This window comes from Nelusetta ayraudi, unplaced genomic scaffold, assembly GCF_046127955.1.
Source record: "Nelusetta ayraudi isolate G7.1 ecotype Tasmania unplaced genomic scaffold, CSIRO-AGI_Nayr_v1 ptg000028l, whole genome shotgun sequence".
NCBI lineage: Eukaryota > Metazoa > Chordata > Actinopteri > Tetraodontiformes > Monacanthidae > Nelusetta > Nelusetta ayraudi.
Genome location: NW_027466078.1, coordinates 1,717,912 through 1,727,500, shown reverse-complemented (window position 1 = coordinate 1,727,500; position 9,589 = coordinate 1,717,912). Strand labels below are relative to the sequence as shown.

General features: G+C 44.0%; 1 protein-coding gene and 1 long non-coding RNA gene across 2 annotated transcripts in view; one reads left to right on the top strand and one right to left on the bottom strand.

Annotated features, from left to right (window-relative positions):
* LOC142891092 (uncharacterized) overlaps positions 1 to 1,944 on the bottom strand; it is a 2,570-nt gene extending 626 nt beyond the window's left edge. The window contains exons 1-5 of the long non-coding RNA XR_012927171.1: positions 1,532 to 1,944; positions 1,294 to 1,365; positions 1,152 to 1,212; positions 796 to 902; positions 46 to 731 (exon numbers count right to left, since the gene is read on the bottom strand). This is a non-coding gene — a long non-coding RNA (uncharacterized LOC142891092). The remainder of the gene's footprint in view (positions 1 to 45; positions 732 to 795; positions 903 to 1,151; positions 1,213 to 1,293; positions 1,366 to 1,531) is intronic.
* LOC142891081 (NACHT, LRR and PYD domains-containing protein 14-like) overlaps positions 1 to 9,589 on the top strand; it is a 407,498-nt gene that overhangs the window by 57,684 nt on the left and 340,225 nt on the right. Inside the window, exon 10 of the mRNA XM_076030408.1 lies at positions 3,405 to 3,578. Coding sequence (XP_075886523.1) covers positions 3,405 to 3,578 — 174 coding nt within the window. The remainder of the gene's footprint in view (positions 1 to 3,404; positions 3,579 to 9,589) is intronic.

Below are 9,589 nucleotides of genomic sequence, written 5' to 3'. Positions count from 1 at the left end.
GAATCTACTAATATAATGACAAATCGTGAGCAGCATGAGATTTACCTGGAGTTGGACATGCAGCACTTTGAGGGACGTTTGGAGCACTGCATTGAACCGGAGGAGAGCTTGCGATCCTTTTCAGTTTTGCGGGAATTCTCTCCTCTTGTTCAATGTTGTGCTCCAACTGGTCAATGTTTGCTGACATTGTTGACCTCCCTCTTTTTAAATACACCAGTTTGTCCTCTATGTTGGACACAATGAATGGCCCCAACATGTCTGGGGCCATTTTGCCGCCTTTTCATTGTTCTTGACGGATGTTTTTTTTCAAAACTTTGTCGCCAACACAAAAGGTCACGTCTTCACCTTTTTCAAGTTTTTTATGTTGAATTTTTCTTTGTGACTTTTCAACATTTTTTTTCAACTTCAAGGTAGGTTTCTTCAAGTGTCAGCAGTCCCTCAAATGGGTCCTCATTGTTGAAGTCTTTCCACCTCCTCGTGGGTGACCTTCAGTGTAACAGACATTAAATATCAAATGTTCTGTAGTCAGCACAATTTTTTGGAAGTTAAATTTTGTTCTTACCTCATAATCATTGGGAACCTGTGAAGGGTATTTGGCCTCTCGACCAAACATTAAAAAAAAAAAAGGGGACTGTTTGGTTGTTAGTTGTTTATTTGTTCTCAGTGCAAACATTGAGTCTAAAAATTTGTCCCAGGATTTTGGCTTGGATTTACAGAGAATGTTTAAAGATCTGAAAATGTTTCATAAAGTCACTTGTTTCAACATAGAAAATGTGTTAAAAGTAAGTAACTCACCTCTGAATGGTGCCATTAAGTTTTTCCACCAAACCATTTGTTTGGGGATGGTATGGAGAGCGAAAGCTCCGCTTAATGGCCATTTTCTCACACAGATGTCTATTTAGCTGTTGATCAAATGAACAGAAACGGGTGCATTATATCAAGCACAGGAATATCGCAATGAACAGTTTGGTTCTCACCTTATTCTTGAACTCTGTCCCCTGATCTGTTAGCAGTCTCAGTCTGAGGTACACCATATGTGTATCTAAATTTAAGAATACAACTGGGGACCTCTTCTGCTGTTTTACTCTTCAGAGGGTAGGCTACTGCCCATTTGGTAAAATAATCAACCATTACACATATGTATTGATTACCGTCCTCTGTCATGGTCAGGCGCATGAGGTCCATCCCAACCAATTCAAATGGTTCTTGTACCTTAAAGAAAGAAATTGTTAGACAAGGGTTACTCTCGATTGATGTCATTGATTATTGGTGCAGTTGTGCTGTCAAGCTTACAGTAATAGGCGTGTACTGTGTTCTCTCTTTGAGAGTCGCACGTTTGGCCTGGCAGTCTGGACACTGTGCAATCTAGAAAAGCAAAGTATTGATGCGCATTGTTTAAATCTATGTAGGATTTCTAAGTAAATATCTCAATTCACTTTGTACAAAACATGTTTTATTAACAAGTTAGGTGTGACTGCTTGAAAAATTTTAAATTTTTCATGACATAATTAATGAAATAAAGATTACATACCCATTTCCTGATGTCAGCTTGCATGCCAGGCCAATAGTACCGAGTTATTATTGCATTGTGGGTTTTCTCTACCCCACAACGTGTCCCAATGCTGCTGCAGTGAAATTCTTGGAAAATTGCCTCTGCCTCAGAGGCCGAGAGCACCACTTGAGCAATGTGCTCGCAAGGTTTTCTTCGGCAGATATAATGAAGAATTCCATCTAATTGATCACAACAAGTTCAGAGAGAAACATCTTTCCACTTTAAACATCTAGGCTTACATTAGTTTCATACTTACCCTTGAGAACAAAACTGGAAGCTCTCCGCTTGATTGTGTGTCGCTGCGTTTTAGTCAAATCCTTTGGGAAGGAATTATGCTCTAAGTAAAGCAAGACTTCGCTAACTATTTTGGGGTCCATTGTTCCCTTTTTTGTTTTCTGTCCAGTTTGTTCTGTTCTGTTCTGTTCTGTTTGTTTCAGTATCTGACTCCTCTCATTCAGAAATGATTCTCACTCTTATATATAAAGGCTGTAATTAATTTGCCTGATCACAGGTGTAGGCGCTTTCCCCCCATTGTCAGTACCCACTTTTTAATTGAGCTCTGTTGGGAGACTATGATTTTGATAACCACTGCACCTGGTTGATCACAGGTGTAGGCGCTTTCCCCCCATTGTCAGTACCAACTTTTTAATTGAGCTCTGTTGGAGACTGCGCACGTTTGTTATTGATCAAATGCCTATTTTCTGCACCTTGATACAATTAAATAATTTCGTGTGTGTGTGTGTGTGTGTGTGTGTGTGTGTCAACATTAATCACAACTGAGCATCATGTTGAGTTGAAGAAGAAGATCAGAGCAACACTGTCAGTCACAACAGGACGTGTTGACACTCAGTGGCTGGAACACACTGGAGTGTGTGTTCCCTGGTTGAGGAGACTGCAGTGGAGACACTGAGGACCTGCTGATGGAGATGATGGTGGTGGTGGTGGTGGTGGTGGTGGTGGTGATGATGGAAGCAGCTGATCACATGTTAATGAGTCTTGAAACCCTTTTGTACCCAGCAGAGTTTCATGTCAACCACAACTTCTCTCTCTGCTCTCCTTCATTGCTGCGATTTCACCAAACGGATAAACACAGGCATTGAACTCTCAGAGCTTCAGTGTGCAGTGGTGTCTTCAGCTCTGCAGTCCAGCCCCTCCCATCTCACACTGCTGGACCTGAGTAACACCACACTGGAGGATCCTGGAGTGAAGCTGCTCTGTGCTGGACTGCAGAGTCCAAACTGCAGACTGGAAGATCTCAGGTCAGTTCCTGCTTTCTACTGGTGGCCAGTGCGTGTCAGCAGATGACAACTGGTGTGTAACGCTGCTCAGTGTGAAGACTTTGAAGCAGATATTAAAGACTCATCTAGACAAAGTGGATGTTGTTGATATTTTCATGTCAACAACCTGTAGCCAGACAAGACTTTGGATGGTGGAAGAAAGTGTGGAAAATGTCTCCAGTCACTTTGGAGCTCAATGGAAGTTGTTGATTGGTGATGAAGGTCACATGACTGAGCAGAAGATCCTGTGAAGAAATATTAGAGGCAGATTAATAGTGCAGCAGTATTTCTTCATCTTGTCCTTAGAATGTGTTTGACTTGTAATGAGACTCTGATGACTGAAAACAGCCACAAGCACACAAAGGACTCACTGATTATTTTCCATCTTCACTGCTGATTGGCTGCACACTGACTGACGCACTGCCCTTGTTGTTGTGTTGACAACACACTGGCACAATGACTCCTTTGAGGGAATGACTCAGTGATCCCAACAGCTGCACATCTGGATCATCAACAGGGAGAAATGACTCTGAATATGACATTTACACCATGGAAGAAATCAAATCTTGATTCAGGTTGGAGAACTGCTGGTTGACAAAGCTCAGCTGTGATTGGCTGCTCTCAGCTCTGAAGTCCAACCCCTCCCACCTCAGACAGCTGGACCTGAGTGACAACCAGCTGCAGGATTCATCAGTGGAGGAGCTGAGTGGTTTTCTGCAGAGTCCAGACTGTAAACTGGAGACTCTGAGGTCAGTTCACCCTCTTCACTCTACAACTGCTGCAGTGATTGTTGTTATGACTTTGAATTGACTTTGTTGGAATTCACTTTGATTCCATCAAAAATGTGTAAAACTGGATTTAAATTACGCACACACCCAACTGTGAATGTCTCTCTCCATCATTCCTTCTTTATTCAGGTTGGAGGACTGCAGTTTGTCAGAGCTCAGCTGTGATTGGCTGCTCTCAGCTCTGAAGTCCAACCCCTCCCACCTCAGACACCTGGACCTGAGTGACAACAATGTGAAGGAGTCAACAGGGAAGATACTGGATGATCTGGTCACCAGCAGAGACAATAAACTGGAGAGTGTGAGGTCAGTACTGGTTTGGAAGCAGTGGACGATGGTTGATAACGTTTCCCAGTCACAGTGTGAGAGGAGGATGGTGCCAGTCAGCCAGCCACATGTGTAACCCAGGTTAAATGAGCTTTTACTGTGAAGGGCGAGTCCGCTGTCGGTGCAACTTCCTGTCAGGCGTATCCACAGTTAGCTTGACAGCGATCTCAACTTCCTTTGCCACCGCATGGAGGAAGTGAACCATCAGAACAACCTCCTGCCAGGCGGCTACCACCCTGGAAGGAGAAGGAGTCCGTCCTAGAAGAACAGTTGCATGGTCAGGGTCTTTTGGAGCCACCTGGAACCAGAATGGCTGGATCTGGGTTCTATGGAGATGTAGATGTTGAGCTCCGAGGCCATGGAGGAGACCCAAGTGAACTAAATAGCAAGCAGAAGACAGAGATATCGTGGACTCCTCAGTCAAGAAGGTGGTCGGAGTGCAGCGGAAGCACGTATTCCAAGACTGACTTCAAGAAGAAAAAACTGCAAAGAAGTCCTGAAGTGAACAAAAGGCCCAAAATCAGACTACAAATCAGTTCCTGTGTTTGTGTGTGTTGTGATATTATTGGTGCAACTCACAGGCTCCGTAGTCGTTCCTGACGTCTTCAATACTTCATCCCAATTCAGTCCAGCCCATAATAAGTCACTTCCTTTACTGTTGCTGTTATCTTGAGCTAACTCCAGCATTACACATGACTTTGTTGTGGTCACATGACCTTCATCTTTGACACTGTCAACATGTGACTGACAGTCTGTGAACAGTGAACGTCTCTGGGACGATGCTTTCAAGGACTGTGAGTGGTGACTCTACCGTCTCTTCTTCTCTCTACAGTTGGTGGTGATGTTGATGGAGGATCAGCTGGTCCTGATGATCCAGCAGCAGATCTGACTGGACCATGGAGCTGAGGGAGAGTGGAGAGGAGAGCTCCATCTAGTGGTGGATCCTGCATCCTGCCCTGTTGGATTAAAGCCACGATCACCACATGACATATTGTGGAAGTGTCCAGGTCTACAGAGCTTCTGCTTAGAGGAGCACAAAACAGTAGAATAAATATTTCATCAGAAGATACCAAACCATCTTAGGTAAATCAGATTTCATTGTGGGAGATGCCAATAGACACCTATTGATGATAATGATAACTGCAGTCAAGGCAAATATCACCAGACATTGGTTGCATCCTGAACCTCCTCCAGTGAAAGAATGGACAGACTCAATGGAGGACATTTATTTAGTGGAAAAAAATCACATACTCCATCTGCAAATGGACAGATTGAAAAAGGTGGATTTCCTGTGCAGAAAAAAGACGCCTCATCCAAGGGACACAACAGACTGATGCGTATTATTTCAAAGATCTCTGGCTGCTCCCGCCACCAGAACACATTAAAATAGTGAATTTCTGCCCAATGAGTGCCATCATTCTCAACCCTAGCAACCCTAGAGGTATTTCCCTAAGACGCATCCCTGTTCTACTGTTCTATTGTTCAATGTATTGTTATTAACACCGCCCCCCCCAAATCCCTAACAATTATTACAAACATGCGCTGGTGTGTAATTACACCATGACAAGTATAGAGGAAGAGCAGTGTGCAGTACAGGACAGTAAAACAGATACACTAGACTCATTTTATTGGCACTTGCTTTTTACACTGTGCTGTCACTCTACTGTTTTTTTGTAATGTAATTAACCTGGTTAATATGGTTGCTATCATCAGCATTATTTTATTTTTTTCTTATAATGTGCACATGGAGAGAAAGGAGAGGTCCTGAGTTTCAAGAACAGATTCTGTATTAACATTATGTTTGTTTTTATTTTGATGAAAAATGTCTTAAATGTAATGGAAGTTGTACCTCTGACAATGAAAATAAAATTGTTGGTGTTAGCGTTGGTGTCAGTGAAGTGGGCGGTGCCTGCTCCTCGACAGGGAGGCCATGTCTGGGCCAGGCCCCCAGCCCTTTGGTTCACCACCCAGAGGACGTGAGGGTTCAAAAAGTTCAACTCAGCAAAGGAACTCGTGAATCGGCTGTTTGCGCAATGTTCTGGGCCATGTAGCCCTTCATAGCGACTGTGGCCACTGTGGCTCAGGAGGTAACGCGGGTTGGCCCAAAGGTTGGCGGTTCAAATCCCGCTCCATTCTAGTCCGCCCTTGTGTCCTTGGGCAAGACACTGAAGGTAACCTGCGGTCACCTGAGGTTACCTGAGGTCACTTTAGGTCGCTTGAGGTCGCCTAATGTCACCTGAGGTCACTGTTTTACAATGGCTGTGTTCCTGAGTCTTCTCTGAGGTGTCCTGTCAGTCTGCACAGAATCTTACAGTGTTCAGCACAGATTGCCCATCTCTAAGAATACATATTCACATCAATGATTATATGATGATGCATATTTATATCAGTGAGTATATGATGAGGCACAAGCATCTAGATTTAATGTAACATTAGCGCCACCTTTTGAAACCAGCGTGTGAGCATCCTTTGAACCAACGTGACAGTTTATTGATGACTTGTGATGTTTTCTTCTCCCTGAGGCAGCAGCACCGCCCCTTTTCTCTTTTCTTGCATCCCTTCTTCTCCCCAACAACCAGCAAATCAAACCAGCATCACAGCGGTTTGAGGTGAATCAATTGTTTATTTTCATTAATTTGTTTGTTTATATGAGTGCTTAGGTGACATTTATGCGGAAAGTCTGAGGGGGTGGGGGGGGACTTCTGTGTTGGGACGAGTTGCGCTGGGGACAGGTAAAGGGGGCGGTGCCTTCCCCGTTTCCTCAGACGCATTCAACCTAAAGCACCGACTGTGTCTCCGCTTCTCCACTCAACCTGCTTTATACAGGGACTGTATTTGTTATTGTGGTCCTCCATCCTGGGGAGACGTAACACATGCATTTGTATCATATAAAATATATCTCTATATTCTCCAGGTGAACATCCACCTCATGAACTGGACTGAATATTACTTACGCACTTCATTCTGATTGGTTCTTATTTCTACAGTGTTTCATTGTAGCAGTGTTGATGTTGATGCAGCTCCAGAACAAAGATGATCAGCGTTTCATTTGGAATCTGAACATTTGTTTGTTTCTTGTGGAAGTGAAATAATTTTCCAAGCATCACAATGAGTTGTTAGAAAGTGTAAATGAAAATGTCCTTTTCTAGTGAAATAATTCTCTTGGCTGATTCTTTTCTGACCTCCTCCTCCATCTCCTCTTTCTTCTTCTCCTCGTCCTCCTTCTTCTCCTTCTTCTTCTCCTCTTTCTTCTTGTCCTTCTCCTCATCTTCCTTCTCCTTCTTCTTCTCCTCTTTCTTCTCCTCCTTCTTCTCCTCTTTCTTCTTCTTCTCCAACAAGTCATATTTTCAGTCAATCACAAGATGAGTGGAAACCGCGCTGACCTTTTGATGAGCCGCACGCCCAGTTGAGGCCTCGAGGCTCCGAGTTGACCCGACGTCTCCATCCTTCTTCAGCAGCGATGCTCCTTCTTCTCAGCCTTCTCGTCTTCCAACGTCCTTCTCTTTCTTCTCGTCCTCCAATGTCGACTGGTGTGCGTTGCGCCGCTGTGCTGCTTTAACAAGGCCAGAGTTCTAGAATCCCTACAGCAAAGCAGACCTCTGAGGTCACGGCCTTTGATGAGGCTTTGACATTCAGCAACGTTCCGTCCACTAAAGACAAGATTCCAAGTCCCACCTTAGATGCCACTGACGTGGAATGGCCACCAGGGGGCAGGGCCTCAGCTCTCTCCGGTGCCAAATAGTCCCAGCCTTCTTCTTCTTCTTCTTCTTCTTCTTGGGGCCCTCAGCAAAATTTGATTTTGGGGCCCTCTATTTCAGCCAGTATTGATTGTTGATCATTCACACACCTACAATGAGTTCAGTGCAGCTCTGGCAGCTATTGACGGCCTGACATGTCTTTACACATGTATGTATTACACGTTGAAATGATGCTGTTGCTGTATCTCCAAAGGTAAAATAATCAGAAACATCAGTAATACCAATGCAAACTTAATCTGAATAATTTCAATGAATGCATCATGTATCACGTCCAGGCTGCCACATATGGTTTTCAATCTCAACGGGCAGCACATCCAGCTACAAGAGTGTCCTGGGGTTGATTTACACAACATTCCAAGTGATAAAGCACAACGTGAGGTACAGAGGCATTAAGAATCATTAGGGTCTACATCAGCAGCTGCACTCTGTTGAAAGTGTGTTTTTGTACAATAACATATATTTGATCATATAGAAATCATCATTTATACATGGAAAAAAAAAACTTTTTTTTTTTGATTGCTCTTGGGGGCCCCCTAGTGGCCTTGGGGCCCTAAGCCGCCGCTTAATTCGCTTATGCCTTGGGCCGGCTCTGGTCTCATGCATATGTCAACTTTAGATGACCTAGACCCATGTAACCAGGGACTGCCCCATTTATGATAATAAAAAGGAGGTTTGCAGTCAGAAGCGCTTCAGAGTGGGGTGGATGGAACGTAACTGAGGTTGCTTGCTGTCACTGCTCTCCTCGTGAGTAAGATATACTTGACTCCCGTGTGTTCCTTTCATACTTTGAGGGTTTAAACCTGACAGCTTCCCAGGTGGAGTTGAATCATGTATCTGAATCTGATGCTCGGGACCGAGTTGAGCAGGTGATCGAGAGCTTGGCTGCATATTCTGCCGTCCCAGATATGGAGGCAAACGAGGTCGCCCTAGCCAACCTGTTGTCAGTTCTGGAACACCTCGATGCACCAGGGTCGGCCACCAGTCGACGGATTAATCCGTTGCTTCGCATCCTTCGTCGGATGGACTGGTGGCCGACGCCGAACAGCTCTTATCTCCACCCATGAAACAAATAGCTTTAGCTTTGATGTTGTGCTGGTGCATCAAGGTGTTCCATATCAGACTTCTGAGCCCTACCACCCTGAAGGAGAATCATCAAGTGACAACCAGGAATTTCCAGAAAATATTAATATGAAGTTAGGTACAATATAATGAAATAGTAAAAAAAACTCATCATGCCTGGTGTGGTCAGAGGAGCAGAACTCCAGTGTCTGCAGGCACCTGTCCTGCACTCTCCCACTGCAGTGAAGTTCTGCACTGTGTTCTGAGCTGACAGTAGAACTGCTGTGTTTCACCTCAGACTGACTCCAGTTCAGGAGATGGATGGAGAAGAAGTCAGACCAGAGTCTCGAGGGCCCAGCATGGTGTCTCTGAGGAGTGCCTGGTCCAAAGATGAACCTCTATTCTTTAGTAATGAACCTGGACCCAGTAAGAAAACTCTGGTCACAGACACCATCACTGACTGAAAACTGTGAGGCAGATCAGAAATCATTGCTTTCAGTATTGTAATTTTTAAAATCATTGTAAGTATTTTTCTTTCTCCCAGTTTAATAATGTGAGTCCTCAGTATAGCAAGAGGAGGAGGGGGGAGGATATCCACTGGCTTGTCTGCTGAGCAGGAAATATTTTGTGATTTTACCCTGAGGCCTCAGAATAATAGATTATTACGAATCTATTACTATTATGACAATAGCATTCTGAATTATAATGGGGTGAACTACCAGTTTGATCTCATGAAGATTGGAAGAATAAAGTCAGTTTCATATTGACTCTAATCGGATCATTTAGTCAATAGTCATCAGTTATTGACACTTGATTGACTGTCAAGGGATT